This window comes from Rhincodon typus, chromosome 2 (assembly GCF_021869965.1).
Source record: "Rhincodon typus isolate 14 chromosome 2, sRhiTyp1.1, whole genome shotgun sequence".
Classification (NCBI taxonomy): Eukaryota; Metazoa; Chordata; class Chondrichthyes; order Orectolobiformes; family Rhincodontidae; genus Rhincodon; species Rhincodon typus.
The window spans coordinates 13,799,039-13,826,846 of record NC_063333.1 but is presented as its reverse complement, the minus strand read 5'-3'; the positions used below and the strand labels follow the sequence as shown (position 1 = coordinate 13,826,846).

Sequence of the window (27,808 nt, the reverse complement as noted above, 5' to 3'; positions counted from 1 at the left end):
ATTCACACTTAAGAGATGTTCTTTCACAGTAAGGCAGTAATTTATTATCCATCCCTAACTGTACTTGATGGGATTACGTTTTGAAGTACTGCAGACCATTTGATGGGCTCTCAATGCTGCCTTTTAGAAAGTTCCTGGACCTTGCCAAAATGTTGAAGCAGCAATAATTATATATTAAAGTGAAGATCATGTGTTATTTGTTATGACTGAAATGGGAGGATTGCATTGTCTTTCTCTAATCCCCATGGGTCTTAACATAAATGTAATTGTTTACTGATTTCCCAAATTGGCCAATCGTATGTTTTATCTATATTAATTTTAAAATAAATGATCCTTTAATGAGGTTTCTTAATAAGTATGACAGTAATAAATCAAATCAAATAAACACAATGTTTAATGTGAAACCAAACATTTTTCAATGATTTTTCTTCAACAGGCTGATCACCAGTTACTCCAAACAATATCCAAAACACATGCTGCAACTTGACAGTGAGAAACCCAATTGGTGGTCTTTCATAAAGAAGCAATTAATACATGAGATGTGACACCAAGAAATGTGTTTTTTAAAAAAACGCATCTCCGTCTTTTCATTGACCTCTTTGTTTTTCTAAAAAAAATCAGAATCCAAGTATCCGCAATCCTTGAAACTTAAGTCCATAAAAATGGTTAAGTATGAAGTCTTCGTAACATACTTAGGAATGTTAGTGTTTACGAGCATCTGCTGCTGTTCTTCACGTTGGTGGAGATTACAGATTTGAGATGTGCAACAAAGGAATCTATGGCTGATAGCACACACCACAGTCATTATAAGTGGCCCATGAGATGGTGGACATGTTTGCAAAAGGAGGAGGCACCAAGCAAACAAGTTTCGTGGGTGGTATCAGACTTCTCAAGTGATAGTGCAGCTGTCCCTATCCAGGCAAATAAAGCATGTTCCATCACCCACTTGTGCCTTTTTTTAAAAATTCATTCATGGAATCCCTAACTACTGTCAAAGGAGATGGTGATCTGTTATCTTGAACTTGTAGTCCTTGTAGTGTGGGGACACCCAGTGTGCTATTTGGAAGGGACTTCCAGGAATTACACCTAGTGACAGTGAATGAATGGTGATATATTTTGAAGTTACATTGGCATGTGGCTTGGAGGGGAACTTGGCAGGTGGTGATATCCAAAGATCCCACTAAGCGGTGCAGCAGAGCCATTCTGAGAATCTATGCCTGGCATTCACTTCCAGAAGTCACTGACCCGTGTCACTCACCCTGTGGTCCCCAGAGAAGAAAAACAGGCAGAATCTCTGTGTCCCTGTACATCTGCCCTCATCCTTTTAGGAAGGAGAGAGAGTTAGAATGTGCAGAGGAAAGAGCTTTGATGAGTTCCTGTTGTGGATCTTGTAGATGGTACTCACTATTGCCCCACTGTCAGTGGTGGAGGACGGAGAGAGGCAAATGCTGACGACAGTGGATGAGGTTGCTTTACCCTGGATGATTTCATGTTAAGAGTGCTAATGAAGCAGCATTGTTTTATCACATTTCTGACTTGTATTTGATAGATGGTGGACAGACACTGGGGAGACATGAGGTGAGATACACACTAGAGAATTCCTAGGCTCTGACTTAGTCTTGCAGCCACAGTTTTATTGCTGATGATTTTATTGAATTCAAATTTCACCATCTGCAGTGTAGGTAGGTAGGATTCTGATTCATTTTCCCAATGCATTAGTATGGGACTCTAATTTACCAATCCAATGCCATTTCCTTTACACCATCTCCTTCCCCGTGCTTCAGGCATGGAATAATCTATGTCTCTGTCTGAAGAAGTGCAAGCAATCTCCACTGTGTCCTGGTCAATATCCTGCTCTGAATTGATACTTTAAAACAGTGCATTATTTACTTTTTTACATAAGTGAATGAGTTTCTAAAATAAGTAATGAGCTGTGAAGCAATTTAGAATGTAGTAGAGTATTATGTAAATGCAAGTTCAGTGTACAAGATTGAGGCCCTTGTGCTGAAGCATTATAATCTCATTTGCTGGTAGGGGAGTTACATTTTGTTGAAGCACAAGGTAACAATGCAAACAGTGGAAATAGTGCACAGAAAATTAGCTAGGTTAGCCCTAACGTCACAAGGAGTTCAGACTTTTTCACCTTGCAGGAGGGAGGGGACTTCATAAGAGAGTTGAACAGAGATTAATCCAGAAAGTGTTACATTATTGATGGAAACTAAATAGACAGTAAGTAGAAACAAGTAAAAATATTTCAGAATTGTGTAAAAACACACTTCACATTGGGCTAATTCATAACACCATTGAGATAGATGCTTGAGGTAATATCTCGTAAATAATTTACGAGTGCTAAATGAGACAATAAATTTCATAACCTTCATAGAGATTTATAAAATTTATGTTGAATGGTCTCTTTCAACAGTGCTTAGCTTTGTTATTATGTCTTCTATGTTTGATCCTTCAACTCCAGTAATGAAAATTAATAAAATATTGAGTGAAGTATTGGGGTTCTCCAGATTTGTAATTGTTGCAGCTAAAACTTGAAGACTTCACATTCAAATGAGTCATCTTGATGAACATTCTGTCCAGTTCCAGAAACTAGGTTATGCTAAATGATTTTGCTGGGGATAACTACTTTCACGTTAGATATAGTTTGGACTGAAGTATTGGTTGACTCATTTTGAGTCTGTGCACAGGTTACTTTTCAATATATAATGAAGATTATTGTAGAGGAAAGTGAAACTACAAAATGTCAGCCTGAAAATACCCTTGGCATGCAACAGTGTCTACTTTTTCATTATAATACTTTACTTTGAGGGTGAGAAATCATTTCGCCAGAAAATAAGTAGCAGAGTTTATTTCTTGTGCTGTGATACCAGTTTTTACAGTTTGATTCTGTGACCTTCATGTTTTTCTAGTGGTGGAATCTAATTTTGTTTATTTGTTTATTGTGATCATTGGAATCCATCGAAGAATGAAGAATGTTATCCTTAAAATTATAATATGTAGTATCTTTTCAAAGAGATTATGAGCAAAGCTATTTTACTGCGCCATTTTAAGACTGACTACAGATTTCAATGTGGAGGTATATTTAGATCCCTGTAGTCTGTACTTGTTGGGAATGAAACGTCTGTGCAGGAACTTCTTTCTGATTCTTAAATCCCATCCTTACTTGCTGTCCAGTGATCAGTTTGAAGATGAGGACATATTGAGCATGTTTGTGATGCTTACCAAGAGCTTACCAGTTGTCTTGATTTTGTTGTCTGAACTTGTAACGTGAAGAATATGTATTTGCACAAGGTGCTAAACACTGAGATTTGTAGAGTTTTGCTTCACCCACCCCACCTACCAAAGACCGAGATAGTTTGTTGCAGGAGTGGAGGAACATATCATTTGCTTAAACAAAAGTCAGATGATGGCAGTAATGTTTTATTTTCAAGATTTAGTTTGTCAGTAACAAGCCCTTGTGGAGCAATTCATAATTTTTTTTTTAATAGAACTTGTATTTAGCATACAGGTCCTTGAGCCAGACTTTTAAGTTTCTTTTTCAGTGGAAATTCTTTATTTGGCAGTAACAGTGAGATTCTCACTCCTTTCTTGCATGTCATTCCTAATAACCTTCAATCGACCAATTTATTGCTGATTCTTGGGTGTTGCAGGTTAATATTTAATTTACAAATGAGGTCTATCAAAAAGATATAAAAACTGAACTGAGAACAGTGACTAATTTACAATGTGTTTGGAGGAAAATCACATTATTTTGCCTGCTGACAGTAAATAAAGCTTTTAAAGTACACTATTCTTGGATTTGCTGTCTGTTTTATTAAAGATGTGTTTAAATTATGAAATATATTCATGAAATAGGTAATAGTAAAAGCGAATAACAGCTTTTTTTCTTGATGGTTTTTACTAAAATGTTTGCTTAGTTATTTTCATCATTCTTTAATAACGTGAGCCTTGCTGACAAGGCCGAAGTTTGGTGCCCATCCCTGATTGCTGTTAAACTGAATTGAGGGGAGTTGGTAGTGTAGTGGTAATATCAGTAGACTGGTAACCCAGAAAACCAGGCTATTGTTTGAATCTCACCATGGCAGATGGTGACATTTGGAATAAAAGCTAACCTGATTGTCAACTTTCATACAAGCTAATCCTGGTTTACTTGTCCTTTAGGGAAGGAAGTCTGGCGTCTTTGCCTGGTCTGGCCCACATGTGACTCATCATTGTGATTGGCTCTTAAGCACTGTCTGAGTAATTAGGGATGGACAATAAATGCTGGCCTCGCCAGTGGCACCCACCTTGCATGAAGAAATTTTCAAAAAACTGAAAAGAATGCACCACATCACTGAGTGTGCAGTTACTAGGTCAGGCAAGGATCAGCCTATTCCCTTCCCTAAAGAACATCAGTGACCAAGATAGTTTGGAAATAACAATTGGTGATTGTTGTCACAGTCACCATCACTAAGACTAATTTTATAGTGCAAATTTATTAATTGTTTTTAAATTCCACCAGCTGCCATGGTGAAATTTGGGCACACGTCCCTCTGGCTTACTAGTTCAGTGACATTACCAGTATGCGATTGTTTACTCCTTAAAAAATATACCTTCTTTAGTATGACAGAAACATTTGCCATTCTTATGTATTGCAAAGGGAATGGAGGTAGGTCGTTTGAATGATCCCTATTCCCTCTAAACTACTAACCACTGAACTTCTCTACCTATCTAACGCACATGAAAAATTACTCTCTTCAGGTTCTGTTCCTCTCCCCTTCAAATTTGCTGTCATCACCCCTCTCCACAAAAATAATAATTATTGTAAACGTTGTACTTGTAGGCTACTGCTACTACTACTGCCCCAATTCCAGCCATGTGTTGTTCCCTCCATACTTAATGTCCAATTTAGGCCTTCCTGGCATCTCTCATTCTACCCTCAGTAAATTTGAGGTGATTCAAAATATATCCATGTCTCAACTTGCATTAAATCCTATTCACCCTGACTTGCTTGCTGTCCCATTATAGCCTTTCATTAAACAACACCTCAATTTTAATATTATTTGTTTTCAAATCCGTCGAGCCTGATCCCTTCCTAACTCTAACTTCATCCAGTCCATAACATTCTGAGCTGTATTCCTCTGGTTCTAGTGTCTCAGTTGTAATTGCTTCATCATCGGTAGCCATGCATTCAGATGACTAGGGTGTATGCTCTGGAATTGCCGCCTTGAATCTCCCCATACTTCTGCCTCCGCCTCACCTTGTTCCTTCAGTACTTTCCTTAATTCCCGCCTCTTTGAAGCTTTAGGTCATCTTACCTAATAGTTTTTTTTTAATACCTCAGTATCTTTATTGTATTTTGTAATGCCCCTGCGAAACATGAATTTGCTTTACTGTTTTAATGACTTCTACATAAATGCAAGTTGTTTTTAGTCTTGAGAAATATGGGGGTGCATTATATTCAAAACAAGACTTTTCTGAAGTATTGTTTTAAATAGGGTCGTGGTGCTGGCTTTCCTGGGAAGAAGAGACCACGTGGTACAGGACACTCTGGACGGGGAGTTAGAGGCAGGTCAAAACTGAAAAATGGTATTGGTGCTGCTATAACACCAGGAGTAAGTGGACACTGTTTCTATTTCTCTGATTGGATATGGACTCTATTTATCTAAAGGGAGATTATTGTTCCAATTGTACTGTTTTTATATTACTGTTGATGACCTGATGTATCTTGTTAGTTATTACATTGATCTTGGTTGAATAAATCTGTTTGGAAGGCAGTTTATTGGCTCTGTCAATTGTATATACTATTACATTCTACTTTCTTGTTTTAATATTATTTGTGGGTACTGTTGGCATGTTTGTAACATTATCACTTGACTTCACTCTGGAACTTAAATGGACACTGAAATGTTGCTTTTCCACCAGGCACGTAGGTGCTAAGGAAGATTGTCCTTTGACAAATAAGTGCTTTACAGACATTTTGTTCTATAATTGCCCAGTGTTATCAGGTCCTTTGTTAAATATCTTTTATGGTACTCCTCCCCAGTTGAATTTAGAATGCTGAACTTCCCACTAATTTACTGGAAGGGTGGAACTGGAATCATTATCCTTTTTATCATACGGCTCAATAAGGAGAGAATTCTCATCTTACATATGCTTTCTCTCCCTCATTTTTATCTGGTTTAGTAAAATCATTTGTGAAAAATTGTTTTGCTAGTTTTGTTTCTTCGGATTTATTTAAGAGCCATCATTAAGGGGCTTTTCAAGAACCTTAACTAGTGAATTGACTGGTGGCAATAAGAACCTTGGAATCATATTGGTTGAAATTGGATTTTCTTACACATGAGGTTGCAGAATTTTTCTTAGCTGAATTATTTGAAGATGAACACGTCTCCAAGGTAAGTATAATTTCAGAAGGTCCCATTTGAAACAAAAAAAACACAATAAAAGAGTGAATGGATAAAAACAACAGAAAATACGTAAGTTTAAGATGATGTTTCATATTTTAAAAAGTATCCTCTTGTTGAACTTCTGTATTATATGTGAACCTTGACTCAAAAATGATGTGTCATTCAGGTCTTGGAGTGATTTTCATTGTATGAGCTTCTCACTAAAATAGTTTATTCTGATTTTAAATCAAGATGTAATAGATCTAGAATTAGTGGCAAAACTTTGCAAAGAAAAGTTATAACTTGTCTAGAGATAGTTAATAAACAATAGGAGCTGCCACTGATTGATCTAATTAACTGCATGCAGTGCTGGGGGTTGTACAGTCTGATTAAGGCTTTAATTCCTTTTCTGTGTTGATTTGACTGGTCTCACTCCAATGAAATGGGAGGTTTGGCAGAGGTTATTGCTCAGCAGTCTCCACTGACAGTACAGGTATGAGAGAGATCAGGCAAGATCTGGTCTGGATTTGGACTAGACTGTGATTGCTGCTAGTTTAGCTCAGTATCTGACACCATTAGGAAAAATGATTTAAATGAGGTGTTGAATGCTATTAAGCAAAGAACTGTTTCATTACTGGTGCGTCCTGTGTAAGGCACAGGTCAGGAGTGTTTTGCCTGACATCATCCAGGACAAAGCAGCCCACTTGGTTGGCACTACATGCACAAGCATCCACTCTCACCACCACCAATGCTCAGTTGCAACAGTGTGTACAGTCTACAAGATGCACTGCAGAAATACACCAAGATCCTTGGACAGCATCTTCCAAACGCACAGTCATTTCCATCCAGAAGGACAAGGGTAGCAGATATATGGGAACACCACTGCAAACCCTCCAAGCCACTCACCATCCTGACTTGGAAATGGATTGCCTTTCCTTTACTGAGGTCAAAATTCTGGAATTCCTTCCCTGAGGTCATTGTGGGCTAACCTACAGCACGTGGACTGGAATGGTTCAAAAACACAGTTCACCACCACCTTCTCATGGGCAACCAGATACGGGCAATAAATACTGGTCAACCAACGATGCTGACATTCCACAAGTGAATAATCAAAGAAGTTACTACTAAGGGTCGGGGTACAGTGAGCCTTGCAGATCAGGAATGTTCCAGCATGACATTGGACTTCCACTCAATTGAGGTTATAATGCAACAGAAAGTTGGATTACCAGCTGATGGGATGATTTCCTTAAGAGTCATTGCAAGAGGAGTTTCCAGAACTTGCTGTAGCAAGGGATCTTGGCAGTCCTATTGATATATAAATATTCAACATGTTTAAAGATCAAATAAAGCAGTAATTTACCCTAACGTCCGAAGCACGTATCGGAGTAACCCCATGCTAAGAAAGGTCACTGGGTGCTTTTCCCTTTGATATGTTTTAAAGAAGGATATGATTTCTTTTTTTAAGTCAGGAAAGATAACCTGTTATAATTGTGCACTTTCCATTGCAGGTTGGTGCTATGGAAATGATGGTCAATAAGGATGAGGATGAAAACTCGATGCATAACACCGTTGTTTTATTCTCTACAAGTGACAAATTTACTTTGAAACAGGTAAGGAATGTCCTCAGTTTAAATAATAAATCATTGGAGTAGCAGAAACCTATCTACCCAAAGTAGTCTACAACATTGCCTTTAAAATTAGGACATCTGGGACTTGGGGTAATCTGTTCATGGATTGAGGATTTGTTAGACTTTTAAGCGACTCTTGGATAGGCACATGGAGGATAGTAAAATGTAGGGTATGCAGGGTAGATTGATCTTAGGAGGATAATAGGTCGGTGCAACATCGTGGGCCGAAGGGCCTGTACTATGCTGTACTGTTCTATGTTCTTAACAGACTAAGGCTAAACGGTCAACTTTTGGGTGGCAGGCTATGAGACTGAGGGTACTGAAAGGATATGTGCTTTGGCTTTGGTTATTGACAGTCTATGATCAGTGCCTGAGATGAGGCAACAGAATTTAATATATTCAAGTTAGCTACTGGTGCGAAATTGACAGTAAGTGTGAGGAGGAGGCAAACAAGCTGCAAAATGTCAATTTGAGTGAGTGGGCAAGGACATGGCAGATTTATAACGTGGAAAAATGATGTTATCTACTTTAGAAGGAAAAAATAAAAGGTGAACATTTTCTAAAGTAAGAGAATGTTCAGTAGAGTTTAATCATCTTACCTAAGAATGGATATACTTGCCATAGAGGGGGACCAACGAAGATTCACTTGCTTGGTTCCCAAGTTCAGATTGTCCTCTGAGGAGAGATTAAGCACGGCTATGTGTCCTAGACTATAAGCTGCAGGCATACATAGTGCCTAGAGAGTTGACAGGATTAATGCTGAAAGGATGCTTTTCCTGGCTGGGGAGTCTATAACTAATGTTCACATTACAAACCGGGGGGCCAACCATTTCGGATTGGGAAGTAAAATTATTTTTCACTCAAAATAGCTTTAATTTTTTGGAATTCTTTGTCTCAAAGCTGTGGTTGCTCATCGTTATTTTTTTTTAGGACCATGTATAGGTCAGTAGATTTTTATGTCTGCTGAAGGAGTCAGAATACAGGAATAGTTCAGGGAGGTGAGGTTTAAGTAGATGTTCAGCCAAGTTCTTATTGAATACTGGATCAATAAGATGTTCAAAGGACAGAATGGCCTTCTCGCACTCCCTGCTTATTTTGGTCTTATCTCTAATTTCGGCAGTGTGAAAATCAAGCTATGATTAATTAAAATACCATTTGATATAACAGTTTTGAATGAATATTTTACATTCTCTTTGGTTTTTATGTAACATGGCCATAGTTTATATTTTTAGTGGAAGCCAGACTACAAAGTACTATCCTCAATTTTAAAAAAAATTCAGTTTTGCCTGTGACAAAAATGGAATACAGTTTATTTGGTAACCGTAAACCTATGTCTTCATGATAAGAACATTGAAATAAAGACTAGGATCATTAAACACTGGGTAAAAATAGCAGAAGCTCAAGTTTGACTTAACTCTGCAACATGGAAGAATTGATTATAATCACTAATAAAACAGAGAGCATTTATTTGTAGCATTTATCAGTTTACACTTGTAAAGCACCCTAAATGAAAGATAAAATTCTAAATAAATATTTGAGATAAATTAGGGAACAAGATGCTGTGCTGCTGGGTGATTAGGAGGGGGTAATTCTCTAGTCAAGAGGATTGGTTTTTGAGACATTTCAAAGCTGTCAAGGAGCAGGAGGATATGAAGGTTATCGATCACTTAACCGCCATCACGACATTTTAGTCTTTTAAATCCTCTGAATAAATTGAAAATACAGGTTTTATTTGATTGTTTCCTGTCCTAAAGGAAGAATAAATGGGCGTTGTTTGACCTGTTGATTAATTTACTTTCAGGATATGTGTGTTGTTTGTGGAAGCTTTGGGAAAGGTTCAGAAGGCCGACTACTTGTTTGCTCTCAGTGCGGCCAGTGTTATCATCCCTACTGTGTCAGTATTAAGGTAAGAGTTACTTTTACTTCAGAAGATGGATCATAGATTGTAAATATAGGGCTGAAACATTCGCAAAAATCTTCAGCTAGAAGTGCTGTGTGGATGATCCAACTTGGCCTCCTCCAGTGGTCCCCAGCATCACAGATACCAGCCTCTACCAGATACTCCATTTGATATCAAGAAATGGTTAAAGATTGCACTGGATACTGCAAAGGCAGTGAGCTCTGCCTATATTCTGGCAATAATACTGAAGATGTGTGCTCCAGAACTTGCCACACACTTAACCAAGCTCTGCCAGTATAGCTACAACACTGGCAATTACTCAACAATGTGGAAAAATTGCCAAAATATGTCCTGATCGCAAAAAGCAGGACAAATCCAACCCAGCCAATTACTGCTACATCAATCAACATGCAATTATCATAGTGATGGAAGGTGTCATCAACAGTGCTTTCAAGCAGCACTGACACCCAGTTTGGGTTCCGCCAAGGCCATTGAGCTCGTGACTTCACTACAGCTTTATTTCAAGCATGGACACAAGTGCTGAATTTCAGAGGTGAGTTGAGTGACAGCCTTTGACATTGAGGCTACGTTTGATTGAGTGTGGCATCAAGGAGCCCTGGCAAACTGGTATTAGTGGGAATTGGAGCAAATTCTCCTGGAGTGTGGAGTTGGAGTCCCAACTGGAAATGGTTTTGGTTGTTGGAGGTCAGTCACCTCAGCTCCAGGAATCTCTGCAAGAGATTGGCCCAACCATCTTCAGCTGCTTCTTCAATGACCTTCCTTCCATCCATTACAAGGTCAGAATTAGGGAAATTTATCGATGACTGCTCAATGTTCAGCACCATTGGCAACTCCGTAGATACTAAAGCAGTCCTTGTTCCAATGAAACAAGATCTGGACAATATCTGGGCATAAGCTGAAAAGTGGCAAAAAACATTCGCACCACACAAGTGCCAGGCAATGACCATTTCCAATAAAAGACAATCTAACCACCACCCCTTGACATTCCATAGAGTTACCACCAATAAGTTTCCCTACTATCAGTAGACTGGGGCTTACTATTGTCCAGAAACTCAACTGGTCTTGCCAGATAAATCCAGCGGCTACAAGAGCAGATCAGAAGCTCAAGTCTCTGCAGCAAGTAACTCATTGGGCTCCCCAAAGCCAGTCCACCAACTACCAAGGTGCAAGTCAGCATAGAATACATCTCAGTTGCCTGATAAGTGCAGCTTCAGCAATACTCAAGAAGCTTGACACCATCCAAGATGAGGCAGCCCAGTGGTTCACATCACATCCACAAGCATCCACTCCATGTAGGACCAAAAACAAAGTTGCTGGAAAAGCCCAGTAGGTCTGGCAGCATCTGTGAAGGAAAAAACAGAGTTAACGTTTCGGGTCTGGTGACCATTCCTCAGAACTGATGGTGGCTGGGAAAACATCAGTTTATACGCAGAAAATAGGGAGGTGGGTGGGGTAGGGAGTGAACAATAGGATAGAGCCCAAAAGAGAGAGAGACAGTTGGGGCAGACAAAGGAGTTGCCAATGATCAGGCTGGGAGGGTGAATAGTTGTTAATGGGGACTCTTAATGACTAAGAACAGGGGATGTGTAATGGCAGGCTATGTGGTAACAAGGCCTGGTGTGTGGGGTAGAGGGCTGGGACATGGGAGAGTTCAGGCCCTAAAATTATTGAACTCGATATTGAGTCCTGAGGGCTGTAGGGTCCCCAAGTGGAAATGAGGTGTTGTTCCTTCAGCTTGCATTGGGCTTTGCTGGAACACTCCAGCAAGCCAGAGACACAGATGTTGGCCAGGGAACAGGGTGGTGGGTTGAAGCGGCAGGCAGCTGGAAGCTCCGGGTCTCTTTGGCGAGCAGAACGTAGATGTTCCATGAAGCGGTCACCCAGTCTACGATTTGTTTCCCCAGTGTAGAGGAGACCACGTTGTGAGCAGCGAATGCAGCAGACTAGATTCTGGGAAGTGCATGTGCACCAACATCCGGTAGCAGCAATGTGTACTATTAAAAGGTGCACTGCGGATGTTTGCCAAAGAACCTGAGATGGCATCTTCCAAACTCCCTCCCACTTCCATTTAGAAGCACAAGGGCTGCAGTTACATGGGAACACCGCTATCAACAAGTTCCTTTCCAAACCACTCCAAATCCTGACTTGGAAATATATTGTCATTCCTTCACTGACACTGAGTCAAAATCTTGGATTTTCCTCATTATGCGTCAGCCTACAGCACGTGGACTGCAGCAGTTCAAGAAGGCAGCTCACAACAGCCTTCTCAAGGGCAATTAAGGCAATAAACGGTGGCCCAACCAGGGGCAACCACATTCCATGAGAGAATAAAAAACCAAATGTTCCAAGTCCCCATGCTTCTCAGTTTAAATTACTGCACTTGTACGTTGTGATTATGTTACTGACAGTGCAGAGGCTGAAGTGAGATTCTGGTGATGCAAGTTGAAACCCCATCACAGCAGCTGGAAATTCAAATTCAGTTAAATTAATAAATCTAGAATTCTAAAGCTTGTGTCAGTTGTGATGACAACTTGTCGTTAAAAACTAATCTCGGTCACTAATGTCTGTTTGTGCATGACCCCGGACTTTGGACCAACAATAAATGTGACTCCCTCTTTACTCCAAAGTATCCTGCCAAACCACACAGTTCAACTGAACCAATATCCCAAAGTGTAAATAAAATGCCTCCACCACATGGGTGCCAGCATCTCAGGAAGGTGACTCACTTCTGAAGGACAGTTGGGGATGGGCCAGTGGTGACTAAATTCTTTGAATGAATTAAACAGGAAAATCTCAACTCTGAAACAGTTTCTTGTAATTTACCTTTTTGCCAAGTTTCTGAGTCTATGATCTCCAAGTAACAAGCCATTTGCTGGAGAAAATGTCTGTTGAGTCTGTCATAATCATTTTTCTTGAAAACCTCTTAGGTTGCATTTCAACCTTCACTTTTCCAAAGAGTTAAGTCCTAACTTTCCAGATCCTACACTTCAAGTCCAAAGAGTGATCCATATATTTGGACTAAGTACATATTCAGAAACTTGCATCTTAATTTCTCCTATACTCTCACTGTCCATACGTGTCCTTCGTAATTGAGGTGAAGAAATAGTCCCTTATCAGGAAGTATACTTTTAGTTTGTGATCAACATTTGATGTTTGCTACTTGCATTGAGACCGTAATACCTGAGTAACAGATGGAGAGAAAATAAAATCAGACCTGTTGCCCGCTGTTGAAACAAATTATGAATCACTATCTGTGGAAAGAGGAGAAATTATTCAAACCAGCCTTGTCCGTAAAAGACACCCATCCATTGTATGCCCCATGTAATTGTCTTCAATATTGCACACAGACCAGTGTAGTGAAATTATTGGATAAATATGTTCAGCTTCTGCTCTTACACAGTCAATATATGCAACATTAATTACTATAATTTGACTATGTGCTCTTTCTTTAAGCGCGTCTTATGAAAATATTATTCCTGGAAGGAGTGGAATTTGCATACAGGAATGATACAGGAGGATTATAGGGCAAAGGAAGAGAGGAAGGCAGTGGTACTTATTTTTGACAGTTCTTTTAAAGAGCCAGCAGAGAGATTAAGCTGAATGGCCTCCTTCAATATAAGTTCTCTAGTTCTGTAGGTCACTTAAATTCCAAACCTGTCTTTAATTTCTGATTTAGCAATTCAAGTGCAATCCAGCTTCAAAACTATTTTTCTCTTCAGACATCTAAGAATTCTTAAACTAATCTATGTCAGTAATTGTACATACTTGCAACTTGGTCAGCAACACTCATTCCAACCTGTAGGTGACAAAATCAACAGGCATGAAGACTTCTGGATAAAATTCTTCTTTTCCAAAGCACCAGTTATTAATAACCTGTGGTGATTCATCATTCCGTTATTATCATGGTTGGAAGTGCTGAAGTGTCTTCATTGGACCTCTGATATCACCTTGCAGAATATACCTTTTACAAAGTGCATATAAAAGTTGATATTGTGTAAAAGCTGTTGCTGAGGTTTTTGACCTAAAGAAACCCGCAGATTTACATATACTTCACATAAAAGTTGGTGCTTTTTTAGAGATCAAAGGTATATTAGTTCAGCTCCAAATCTCTACAATGATAGCAAAAGCCTCCAATTATTAATTAAAGTTACACTTCGCAAATTTCCTCTTGTGCTGAATTGCCAGTTAAGATGAGAAGAATATAGACTGATTTTTGCATTTTTGAGAACGGAAATTAACAGGATGGAGAGGACTAATAAACACTGCACATGGAAACTGGATGCAGGGACCATCTTCGACAGACAACTTCACATAAATGGATGGCCATATCTTCCTTGTCAGTGGAATCCTTGCAGATATCAACACAATGCAATCTTTCTGCACTGAGGTCTAGTTGAAGGACTCAAAGCTGTTAGCATGTCATTTTTGAACAGCAGAGCCCTGCCCTTCCTTTCCTTCCATTTCTTTACCCAGTCCCTAAGCAGCACTGAAACCACAGATTCCGCCAATGTCACAAGAGTCTGCAGGAGGTCGGGAACCTCCTTAATAAAAACAAAGAGAAGAAACAAACGACTTGCATTGGCACTGCTTCCTCAATTACTTTGAGAGCTATGTTAGGTGTTTTGGCACGTATGTGTAAAGAAATGGAAGGAAGGGGCTCTGCTGTTCAAAAATGACATGCTAACAGCTTTGAGTCCTTCAGCTAGACCTCAGTACAAATGTTAGCCAGTTAACCCTTTTCCTAAAAAAAAAAAAAAAATCTGGTCTTGTAAATTCAACTTAAATCAGAGTCATTGCAGTATATTGTCAATGCAGAGTTAAGTACAAGGTATACCTTTAATGAGGCACACATATTGTATGTTCAACTCTATCCTTTATAATTTTGTTAGCTTTAAAGATAATGCATAATTTTGCAGTGCAAAATGATACCAGCAAGGGTTCAATTCCTACACTGGCTGAGGTCACCACGAAGGATATACTTTCTCAACCCCTCCCTTGCCTGAGGCATGGTAGCCCTCAGGTTAAACTACCACAAATCGTGTCTCTCATGAGAAAGCAGCCCTATAGCCTGGTATAGTTTTGCAACTTTACTGTACAATTAGCCTATTTGCTTTTACACAGGAGATTTCTGCAGCCGAGTATGTGAATCTAGGATAATACGTTCCCTTCCTGGTGCCAGGGTTAAGGATGTCTCAAAATGGTTGAAACATATTGTCAAAGTAGAGAGAGAGAAGCCGGAAGTTGTTGTACACATTAGTAGGAATGACATAGTTAGGGAAAGGGTTAAGGCTTTGCAGAATGAATATAAGGGATTAGATTGAAGGCTAAAAAATAGACCTCAAAGATAGTAATCTCTGGCTTATTCCTAGTGCCACGTTCTAATGAGACTAGGTCAGAAGCCCCATGACAGCAGGTTATAGTCCAACAGGTTTACTTGAAGTCACAAGCTTTCGGGGTGCTGCTCCTTTGTCACGTGAAGTGACTTCACCTAACAAAGGAGCAGCGCTCCGAAAGCTTGTGATTTCAAATAAACCTGTTGGACAACCTGGTTTCGTGTGACTTTTGACTTTGTCCACTCCAGTCCACGTCATGGCTACTAATGAGAGTAGGAATAAAAAGATAGGGCAGATAAATCAATGGCTGAAGAGATGGTGCAATGTGCAAGGATTTAGATTTATGGATCATTGGCATCTCTTCTGGGACAGAAAAACCTGTCCAAAAGGAGTTGGTTTCACCTGAACTGGAAAGGACCAATTTCCTGGTGGGGTGATATGCTAGTTGCATTAAACTCGTAGAGGGGAGAGTGAGGGGATCCTAAGTCGCAGTAAAAGTAGAAAGACAGATGAGGATGGTTCTGAACAGAATAAGAGTAATTTAGTTAGAAAACACAGACAGTAACAAGTCTGAGAACGAGGTAACTTTGAAGAATTAAACTGCATTTATTTCAATGCAAGGGTCTTACAGGTGAGGTTGATGAACTCGGGTCATAAATGGGAGCATGGGGCTGGGATATCATAGCTATTACAGAAGCTTGGTTAAGGGAAGGACAGGACTAGCAGCTCAATGTTCTGCGTTTTAGATGCAATAGAAGGATAAAAAGGGAGGCAAGCGAGGAGGGGAGTAGCATTTTTGATTAAGGAAAACATTGCTATGTAATTAGAGAGGATATTTCTGAGGGATCATCCAGTGATATTATATGGCTAGAAATTAGAAGTAAGAAAGGTATGATCGACTTGATGGGACATTAAACATGTTTTATGATCTTAATTTTAAATATGCTTTAGTCACGTAGAGTCATGCAGCATGGAAACAGACCCTTTGGTCCAACTAGTCCCTCAATAGTCAGAGGGAAATTGGGGAGCACATATTTAAAGAGATCTCAGATATATGTAAGGATAGTAGGGGATTTTAATTTTCCAAACATTGACTGGGGCTGCCATAGTGTTAAAGGTTTGGATGGTGAGGAATTTAGGTGTGTTAGAAAATTTTCTTCATCAATATATAAATGTACAATTAGAAAAGGAGCAAAACTTGACTTATTCTTGGGAAATAAGGCAGGGCAAGTGACTGAAGTATTAGTAGGGGAACACTTTGAGATTAGGGATCATAATTCTATTAGTTTTAAAATAGTTATGGAAAAGGATAAAAGGTAAAGTTCTTAATTGGAATAAGGCAAATTTTAATGGCATGAAACAAGAATTTTCAAAAGTTGATTAGGAGTAGACTGCTTGCAGGTAAAGGGATGACTGATAAGTGAGAGGCTTTCAAAACTGTCGAGAGTTCAGAGGCCTTATGTTCTTGACATTGGTGAGGCCTCTTCTGGAGTACAGTGTGCAATTTGGTCGCCCTGCTGTAGGAAGGATAATATTAAATTGGCGACGGTTCAGAAAAGATTTAGCAGGAATGTGCTGGAAATGGGGTGGAGGGGGTCGTGGCAGGAGTTGTTGGTTTTAGAATAGGCTGGCACTTTTTCACTGGAGCGGAGAAGGCTGTGGAGTGACCTTATTGAGGTTGAGAAAGTCATGAGGGGCATGGACAAGGTGAATAGCCAAGGTGTTTTTCCAAGGATGGGGGAATTCAAAAATAGGGGTCATATTTTTAAGGTGAGAGAAGAGCGTTTTAAAAAGAACATGAGGGGCAACTTTTTTTACACGGAGTGGTTTGTGTGTGGAATGAACAGCCAGAGGAAGTGTGGATGCAGATACAGTTGCAATGTTTAAAAGACATTTGGATAAGTACATGAATAGGAAAGGTTTGGATTGATGTGGGCAAAATGCAGGCAGATGGGACTAGTGTAGTTTGGAATCAGCATCAGCGTGGGCTAGTTGGACCAAAGGGTCTGTTTCCATGCTGCATGACTCTACGTGACTAAAGCATATTTAAAATTAAGATCATAAAACATGTTTAATTTAGTGTTCAGTAATCAAGTAACCGAAAGATCCCGGCTTTTCTCTTGGCTTTCTTTGTTTCTCTTCCTCTTCTGACAGTGATAACTTGTGCCAAAGCATAATTCGACAGTCTTTGACAATTTAAGGATGCACAGTTCAGTTGCACTGATTCTGTTGCTGTCCTGGTTAAGATTAACTGTCTCTTGCAAATCAGAGATTGAACTTGGGTTATTTAGTGCCACACGAGTGGGATATTGAAGTACTGAAACAGTTTCCAAACACAATACATTCAGTGTGACCATATCATATCTCTGGTTTACTGTCAAATATGTTTCTCCTATTTATTTAATTAGAACATTTAAAGTTATCTTCGACAGTATTCTATGTGTAGAGAATTTTTATGAACATAACTGTTGTTCTGATTTTGTCAATTAGGTCAACCAATTGTTAGCTTTAACTGCTAGATAGAGGAACTGTTTTCGTCTTGCGTGCTAATATGTTCTGCTATACGTAGTATAGAAATGTTCTTAAATTGCTGTTTGCAATCCATGGATAGCCACTCTATGAATGACTGCATGTGCCCATGAGCCGCCTGCACCTTTAATTCTGTTGGTCAAGAGATTTAAGATGTCGACTGCCCATAAAATTGATGTGGAGGATAAGCATTGAGACAATTTTGCTTTCTCCTGGACAGATCACCAAAGTGGTACTAAGTAAAGGCTGGCGATGCCTGGAGTGTACAGTGTGCGAATCCTGTGGGAAGGCCTCTGATCCAGGTCGTTTACTTCTCTGTGATGATTGTGACATCAGCTATCATACCTATTGCCTGGATCCACCTTTGCAGACAGTTCCTAAAGGTGGCTGGAAATGCAGATGGTAAGTTTACTGGGTAAGATTATTATTTTAGCACAAGTACAGTTGAAGTCGATGCGTACAGAAGCAATAACACAAAAAGGTAATTAATTGCTTCTTTGAAAAAATATCCTGCGTATCTCAGCTGAGACATTTCTAATTGGCATATAATTGAAAATATGCTGTTAATAAGGTGAAGGTTGTGTTTGTCAATCAGGGCAGCAGCAGGGAAAATCAAAGGATTCATCAAGAAAGCAATACGATTCATATTCTAAAAATACACTTGTATAATAACCTGAGCAACAAGATAGCCGGTTAGCTTTGGTCAGCCTCTCAATTAGTCTATAAACAGTGTTGTGTATATTTTCTAGCTGTTAACATTAATATGTGAAACTGTATTGATTTAATAGTCAATGTTCTTTCGTGATTATACTCCAGTGGAGTTGGTTGGATGTTGTTTATATGGCAGTTGACTTTAAAATGTTTGAATATTCTCACTTAAACCATTTTTCAAATATGAAGTAGCAGTCGTTCTTAAGAATTTAGTGTCCCTTCTTTAAAATATGATTCTCTTCCATGCAGAATAAATGAGAGATTTAGCCTCTTTAATGTTCATTGTTCGGTCCTTAATCATGGAAGCACTGCAAGATTCTTCAAGGTAAATCTGTTGAGGTCAAGCTACACTTGTGTTGCAAACTGCCTTCTCTTCGTTCTGTAGGTGTGTTTCTTGTGTACAGTGTGGAGCAACCTCACCTGGTTTCAAGTGTGAATGGCAGAACAATTATACACAATGTGCTCCTTGTGCCAGCTTGACTGTCTGCCCAGTCTGCAACAAGAATTACAAAGAGGAGGAGCTTATTATACAATGTCGGCAATGTGACAGGTGGGTGCATTCATTATATTCCTAGCATATGGACTGTATGAGGTGGAAGACTGAGAATTATAATGAGTGCATAACTTAATTTCATACATCAGAAATTACATGCAACATTAATAAAGAATGCTGTAAGAAAACTAGCGTATAATATGTATGTCTGTATCTTAGTATGAATTGAATAAGGCATTTGGGCACTTGCCAATTGAAAAGTGTTTTGACATTTCTTAATCATCTGATATTGAATATTTTTGTGAAAGTGATAGAATGTAGGAGAAAAAGAAGGGAAAGCTGCAATTGCTGGAAATCTAAAAGACAGAATATTTGAGAAATATACATACAGCTCATCAATCAGTATGTTTACAAAGGAAAGGGCAAGAATCCGCATTTCGGAGGTGTTAACATTTCAACAAATATCATACTGTCTTTAGTCATATATTGACTGGCCTTTCATTCCAGCATTGACTTTAAAAAAATTAATTTGACTTAGTTATTGTGGTTAAATTACTTATGAATATCCATTAAGAACAGTGGGGTTTGACTAGACCCAAGCTTTTATGACTGACAATATCTGCAATGAAAGATAAAGTCGTATTAATAAATTGAAGTTCAAGTCAGACAATTTTGAGATAATATACTTGGGTAGAGAGAATAGGGATGTCAGTTATAGACAGGGTAGAGGAATAAAGGGATCTCCGAATACAAATGCACCAATCACTGAAACTTGTATAAAAACTGAAAGAACTGCGGACGCTATAAATCAGGAACAAAAACAGAAGTTGCTGGAAAAGCTCAGCAGGTCTGGCAGCATCTGTGAAGAAATAATCAGTTAACGTTTTGAGTCCAGTGACCCTTCCTCAGAACTGATGGTAGCTGGGAAAACATAGGTTTATATGCAGAAAACAGGGAGGGGGATGGGGTAGCGAGTAAATGGATGGGATAGACCCGAAGAGAGAAAACAGCAGTTGGATAGAGAAGGGAGTTGATAACGATTTGGCTACGAGGATGAATAGTTGTTAATGGGGAGTGTTAGTGACTATATGATAACCAGGTATGTTGTGTGGGGTAGGGGGCTAGGACATGGGAGAATTTAGGCCCTAAAATTATTGAACTCCATATTGAGTCTGGAGGGTTGCAGGGTCCCAAATGGAAAATGAGGAGTTGTTCTTCCAGCTTATGCTGAGCTTTGCTGGAACACTGCAGCAAGCCAGAGACAGAGATCTTGGCCAGGGAACAGGGTGGTGTGTTAAAGTGGCAGGTAACAGGTAGCTCAGGGTCTTTTTGGCGAGCTGAACATAGATGTTCTGCAAAGTGGTCACCCAGTCTATGCTTCATTTCCCCAATGTAGAGGAGACCGCATTGTGCAGAGCAAATGCAGTAGACTAAATTCTGGGAAGTGCCACTGAAGTGTTGCTTCACGTGGAAGGTATGTTTGGGCCCTTGGATAGTGGGGAGGGAGGAGGTAAATGGCCAGGTGTTGCACCTTCACTGGTTGTAGAAAGGTGGACAAGGGAGGAGAGGGGAGTGAGTATCTGGTGGTGGCATCTGGCTGGAGTTGACGGGAATGACGTCTGATGATCTTCTGGATGTGGATGGTAGGTGAGGACAAGGGGAACCCTATCACTGTTACGGGAGGGGTGAGGGCGGAAACACAGGAGATGGGTCGGACCCAGTTGAGGGCCTGTCGACAATGGTGCTGGGGAATCCTCGATTGAGGAAGAAAGTGGACATTTCAGAGTCTCCCTTGTCGAAGTTGGCCTCATCTGAACATATACGACGGAGATGAAAGAACTGAGAGAATGGAATGGAGTCTCTTTGTAGGAGCCAGGGCGTGAGGATGTATAGTCCAGGTAGCTGTGGGAGTCAGTTGTTTATAGTGGATATTCGTGGCCAGTCTGTCCCCAGAAATGGAAACAGAGATGTCGAGGAAGGGAAGGGAGGAATCCAAGATAGACCGGGTGAAAGTAAGGGCAGAGTGGAAATTGGAAGTGAAATCAATTAACTTTTCCATTTTTGGATGAGAGAGGGAAGCAGCACTGATGATATCATCGATCTATCAGAGAAAGAGTTGTGTTAAGGTACTGTTTGTTAAATTGTGGAAAGAATTTAGTGATACCGTGCACAAAAGATTTACAAGGATTGTAACGGAAACAGTGGTTATACATAATATGAAAGGATTTGACATACTTGAGTCTCTGTTTCTGTTGGGGGTGGGGGGGAATACAGAAGCTAAGGTGTGTGTGCAAAACTTAGAGTTCTGTGAAATTATGAAAGGTTTTGACAGGAAAAATAGATACAATTCCTTCTTTAGTTCACTAATGAGAAGTGGTGGAAGCATGTAGTGTGAAGAAAGGTAGAAGTAGACTTGGGTGGAACACTGAAATCAGCAAAGATCACTGGGATAATGGCTTGGTTTTGCCCCATAAATCTGATCGAACTGTGTGAACAAGTTCAACCGCTGTTTGTGCTTGATAGTGACTTTTTTTTTGGAAGGGACCAACCTGAAAAGTTAACTATTGAGTCAAATTATGATAGAAATAGTGGATCAGCAGGAGGGAGGTGGCATGAGTTTAAATGTGGATGATTCCTATTTGTGTCCTTTCCTGCCTGCGCACATCCCTTTGGATATTTACATGTTAATGCCTGTTGTACAATTTCAATGTCTAATACGATGTTTATTTTAATGTATAATTTGTAAACATCTTTATTTTCTCAGGTGGATTCATGCTATATGCCAGAACCTGAACACAGAAGATGAAGTAGAGACTGCAGCAGATAATGGCTATGACTGTTTCACGTGCAGACAATATGCAATGACAACTCCAGGTAGTAGCCAATTTGCCCAGAATATCTTTTAAAACAAAGCCTTAAAAAGGTGACCTGTAATTTGGATGAATTAGGTCTTTTATAAACAAAAACATGATCGTGTTTAACAGCTATCTGGTGATTGCAGTTAAATTTAAACAGTTAACTGCTGAAGATTCAAATATACTAACAGGTTTCTAATTTTTTTCACCTCAGTGACTACCTCAGAAGAGACTGAGTTATCTTTGGTAACACCTCAATTTATTGTAAAGACAAAAGAACCAGGTAAATGGCCAGATCTGGTCTTCAAATCTTTGATCTGTACCTTAATTCCCCTTCCAATTTTCTACCTTTCTGTCGGGGCAGTGCTAGTGCGCTTCATTCAGGAGATGTCAGCAATATATTGTGCTTTATCAAAACAAAATGCAGTGAATGTTGGCTGGCACTTGGCAATGGAATGTTGTATCAATACCATTCATTTTTAGTTGACATTAGCAAGTGCCACCTTTTATAGCTATCATCTTGGACAATTTTTATTTATTCATGGGATGTGGGCTTAGCTGACGAGGGTAACATTTATTGTCAATTCTAGTTGCTGTCGGCAAGGTAGTAATGAGCTACCTTCTTGAAATGCTGCTGACATGTGCTGTGGTAGACCCTCAATGCCATTAGGGAGAGAATTCCAGGATTTTGACCTAGCGACGGTGAAGGAACGGTGATATAATTCCAGCTCGGGATGCTGAGTGGCTTGGAAGGAAATTTGAAGGAGGTGGTGTTCCTGTTTACCTGCTGCTCCCTTCTAGATGGTATTGGTTGTGTGTTTGGAAGGTGCTATCTAAGGAACTTTGGTGAATTTCTGCAGTCCATCTAGAGTGGTTCACACTGCTTCGATTGAGCATCAGTGATGAATGTTTGTGAATATGGTGCCAATTAAACAGTGTTATGTTCTTAATGGTATTCAGCTTCAGCATTGTTGGAGCTGCAGTCGTCCAGACAGGTGGCTAGTCTTCCATCACTCTCCTGACTTGCGCCTTGTGGACAGTGGACAAGCTTTGGGGAGTTCAGCAATGAGTTGATCATTCCTGGACTTCAAGCCTCTGACCTGCTCTTGTAGCCAATCTATTTATAGTCCAGTTCAGTTTCTGGTCAGTGGTAAGATCAGGATGTTGATTGTGGGGTATTCTACGACGTAATGGCAGTAAATGTTAACTGGATGGTTATATTGTCTCTATATTGGAGATGTTCATTACCTGGCACTTGTGCACCATAAATGTTACATGCCACTTGTCAGTCCAAGCCTGGATATTGTCCACATCTGACATTTGGGCATGGATTCCAACAGTATCTGAGGAGTTGCCAATATTGCTGAACATTATGTAATTCTGAGCAAGCATGCCACTTCTGACTTTGATAGAAAGAAAGTTATTGATGGAGCACCTAAAAATGTTGAAGTCTTGGACACTACCCTGAGGAACTCCTAGAGAGATGTCCTGGAGCTGAGATGGCTAACCTCGAATGACCACAGTAACCTCCAATTATTTTCTTGAACTTGGTATGACTCCAAGCCTCCTCCCTCCTGTCTGTTTCCTCCCTCCCCCACCAACCCCTAGTTCCCATAGACTGCAGTTTTGCTAGATCTTCTTGATGCCACATTTGGATAAATGCAGCCTTAATATCAAGGGCGGTCGCTCACATTTCCCCCTCTAGAATTCAGCTCTTTTTGTCCACTTTTGAACCAAGGCTGTAATGAAATCGGGAGCTGAGGGACTATGGTGGGCTCTCAATGAGCAGGTTATTGCTGAGCAAGTGCTGATTGATCGCACTGTTGATGATTCCATTCATTGCTTTACTAATGATAGAGTGTTGACTGGTAATTGGCCAGGTTGAATTTGTCCTATGTTTTCTGTACAATTTTCCACATTAACAGATAGATACCAGTATGTAGCTGTCCTGGAGCAGATGAGTTAGGGGTGTGACAAGTTCTGGACTACAGGTTTTCAGTACTGTTGTCAGGGCCCACATCCTTTGCAGTTTCTTTTGCCATTAACCATTTCTTGATATCATGTGGAGTGAATTAAACTGACTGAAGACTGCTGTCTGTGATGCTGGGGACCTTTGGCGGAGGCGAAACAGATGGTCTGTGTGTCTGGAATCACATACAAGCCGGACCAGGGAAGCATGGCAAATTTTCCTCCCTAAAAGTCAATAGTGAACCAGATAGAATTGAATATTTTAGAACTGGACCAATAAAAAATTACCATTTAATTGGCGCAGAAAGGTTCTTTACATTTCAGTCTGTAAACCTACACTTTTCGTCTAATCAGAACCGATGAGGACATATACACGGGATGGTGTCTGTCTGACTGAAGTTGGTATGTCACAGCTCCAAAGTCTCAGTATTGCTCCTCCACGTCGGAAGCGACCCAAGCCAAAGTTGAAGCTAAAGATCATAAACCAGAACAGTGTTGCTGTTTTACAAACTCCACCTGATCCTCAGTCTGAACAATCGAGGGACATGGATGGAGATTTAGATGAAAGCAGAGGTACAATATTATGTTTGATTCCTTTTAATAAACAAGGAAAAAGAGTTGCTGGCTTTACATTATATGCACTATGTGTATGCTTGCCCAAATAAGATAACTCAGTGGAGCAAATGCTTCAAAACATTTGTGTCAATATCATATGCATGTTAAGTAATAAATTATCTGGCAAGTGTATTGAAATCTCAATCTTGTGCTTTATTGCACCATCATGGCTTTAGCTCTTCCACTTAGTATTTCTACTTCTGACTCTTCAGAGTATAATTACTTAATTCTCATTTGCAGAAACTTCAATTGAAGGAAAATTACAGTTTGTCGTCTCCTTTTGTTGCTAGCAGACAAATTGACGCTGCATTTTATTATGTGTTTCATAAGCATTCAAGTCATACATTTAAGAGAAAAGAATAATTAAATAAGTAAACAAAAAATGTTGCCCTAATTTGGTTAATGCTTGTTCTGTCATTCAGGTCCTCATCTGAGATGCCTATGCCTTCTAGGAATGAGGGCTGTTTTATAATACTTCACACAAAATCAGATTGCTCAATTTCAGGATCATTTAATTGCTTTCTTTGTTGGCTATCTTTGTAGCCAAGATTTGTTTTTCCATGCAAGTTATCTTCTTGTTTAAATTGCTTTTTGTTTTCTTTACTCTTCTTTTGTGCTCCCTTCTTCCACATGCTCTGCTCTTCTGCTTTTTCTGTCGCACTCCTCTGCTGTTGCTCATCATGGTCCCAAGCACTTTTAAAACTTGTTGCTGAGATTGTCCATAAAGTTGTAAGAAACTCAACAAATAAGTTTGTGGTTTCTTTAGGTGAGGTTTCAGATATTAATGTAGATCAGAACTGAGACCTTTTTAAAAATAGTGTGGCAGACTGGCCTCAATTTGAGCACAGTAGTGAATGAAAAATAAATAACTTCCCAAGCATACAAGGCTCATTGTGCCCATAGAGAGTCCCCAATAAACCAGAATTGTCCTGAAAAGAGGGTGCTTTTCAGAGTTTATACAACCCATTGAACTCTATAGTTTAATTCCTAATGAATGGATTCATTCTAATTTATCCGATAATTTGGAAACTTTATTTTTGTTAAGTAAGATGTTTGGTTTACAACAGAGCTTCTTTTATCTGCATTAAAATAGGGTTTCTGTTGTGCCAACAACTGCAGCTTCATAAACTCGTTGGCCATTTAATTTGAATGCTGCTACATCCAGGTTTTCTTTACTTGCATTTAGAAGTCGTTTTTTCCCCCTCTGTTTTTCTTCCAGTTTTTAATATTTTTACTATTTCACATTGCATCCTTGTTGATTTTTAATATCCAATAGAAATCTATAAACATTCTAATTGAAATCTGCCATATGGTTAAATTCTAAATCTTTAATGCCTTATTAAACCAGTTGTAGGTTTATAAATACGGAATGGGTTCCCAGTGCAGTTGATAGGCCACTGCCATTAAAAGTTGCTGATGTGATCCATCTCCACATATAAAGATGCACCTAAAACACAAGTCAAACACTCTCAGACACCTAATTCCTCCTGGGCAGAACATGTTGCTTACTTCAAAAAACAGTCAATCTCACGATCAAGGAGAAAATGATTTCTGTGTTCTTTTAAAATGTTAGATGACACACATTATAATTAAGAGAAGTAAAGTTTCACTCGGGAGGAACTTTACCAATCTTTAAGAGCTGGAAATATGAACAGACCTATTTAAGCCAGCCTCACAGTTACCCCCATAAATATGTTGCACCTTTTGTATGTTGTTGGGCTTGGGACCAACATGTACTGTTTTAAGAAAAAACTTTAGTTGAAGCAAAATTGAATGAAATTAATTGTTGGACAACAACACATTGCAAAGCTGTGTTTCTGCGTGTGCATGTTCTCGACTGCACCTGGCGGTGGTGTTGCCCATAACACAGCCTTATAAAATTGCATTTCACCTGAGCACTGCACATATTCTGAACTTCAATATCTACGTTTTGAAGCTTCAGTATATCTATTCTTTCATTGTGTGTAATATTTAAAGTAGAATTATAATGAAGGATAAACCATAGCCAATTTAAATGCAAATAGTTTGGCTAACTAAAATTAGGATCCAATTTGTTGCGAATTTTTAACTAGTAAATTAATTTTGTGATTCTCAGTGTAGTTATCAGCCTATCAAAATCTAAATTTGGTCCAAAACTTAAGCATAATTTCCAAACTCAGTACAGTATGAAGTTGAAAAGCAGCAAAATCTTTATCATTCTGGAGAGAGCTACTTTCACATATACTTTGTGCTTCTTGGTCACTTCCTGCACAAATCGTTATCCTCTTAAGAACAGAATTATTTGCAGGATAATTGTATATATACATTGATGTGAATAATTTCTACTGTGTAGTTTAGACATATTCAAGTGGTTAGAAGTCTAAATCAGTGAATAGGCTAAACAATGACGTGGAAAGGTGAAAGTTTATTTTTTAAAACTCTAAACGTCTCTGCATTTGAATCTCTCTTGTAGTTCAGGCTTCACTTCAAAATTTATACCTGTATCCCAAAAATATCCCCTACCTTGAAAGCAAATCTAAACTGACAGTTCAAGTAATACTAGTGCTATCTATTTGAGATGTTAAGTCCAAGTCCAACCTCCTTTTAACACTATTTCAAAGAAGAACAGGACACTGTTTACTGGTGCCCTGGTCAATAGTTGCATCTCAACTAACATGATTGAAACAGATTATCTAGTTGTTAGTGCATTGCTAGCTTTACTCTTTGAAAAATTCTGTCTGCCTTTAACAGTCATGTAATCATGTTTCTCCCACATAATCTACATGTAGACAGAATAATTCAACAATCATATAAAATGCAAAACTATCAAAGATCAGAAATTTCAGGCTGTCTATAGGCAAATAATTCAAGCATCCTGCCCCTTTCCATTACTCTTCCCTACACCTCCACCCTCCTCGTCCCACCTCTTCTCCCAAATTAGTCACTTGGATACATACTAATTAGCGCTTTACATCAACTGGAGTATCAAATTTCAGCCAAGTATGTCTTTTTAACCAAAGGTCAGGCAGGAGCTTGGAAATATCCCTACAGTGCTATTTAAAACGGGCCCGTATTCCAAACAGTTAAACTGGTGGTGAACTATTTTACAGGTGAAATAGGCAGCATTTATGGAGTTGAGGGCTGATAGCATAAGTGTACTTTGTTTATTCTGTCCATTGTTCCTATTCTCTGAGTCCCTATTCTCAGTGACTTCTGTTTGTCTCCAAATCCACTACCATTGAAAATTTAACACTTTCACCCTCCTGTTTAACCACTTTGTGCCATCCTCTATCATTCTCCCTCACTCCATACTTTCCTCTAACCACTGGTGAACTTCAACCTTTCTCTCTCCCTCTCGCTCTCGCTCTCGCTCTCGCTCTCGCTCTCGCTCTCGCTCTC

At 39.3% G+C, this 27,808-nt stretch overlaps 1 protein-coding gene across 8 annotated transcripts in view; it reads left to right on the top strand.

Moving 5' to 3' along the window:
* The window catches only part of kmt2ca (lysine (K)-specific methyltransferase 2Ca), a 179,345-nt gene that overhangs the window by 26,889 nt on the left and 124,648 nt on the right, over positions 1 to 27,808 (top strand). For all 8 annotated transcript variants that reach the window (XM_048606763.1, XM_048606774.1, XM_048606756.1 and 5 more), the window contains 8 exons: positions 5,487 to 5,603; positions 7,886 to 7,987; positions 9,807 to 9,911; positions 18,009 to 18,190; positions 18,885 to 19,049; positions 21,757 to 21,866; positions 22,062 to 22,130; positions 24,170 to 24,388. In XM_048606763.1, the coding sequence (XP_048462720.1) occupies positions 5,487 to 5,603; positions 7,886 to 7,987; positions 9,807 to 9,911; positions 18,009 to 18,190; positions 18,885 to 19,049; positions 21,757 to 21,866; positions 22,062 to 22,130; positions 24,170 to 24,388 (1,069 nt within the window). The remainder of the gene's footprint in view (positions 1 to 5,486; positions 5,604 to 7,885; positions 7,988 to 9,806; positions 9,912 to 18,008; positions 18,191 to 18,884; positions 19,050 to 21,756; positions 21,867 to 22,061; positions 22,131 to 24,169; positions 24,389 to 27,808) is intronic.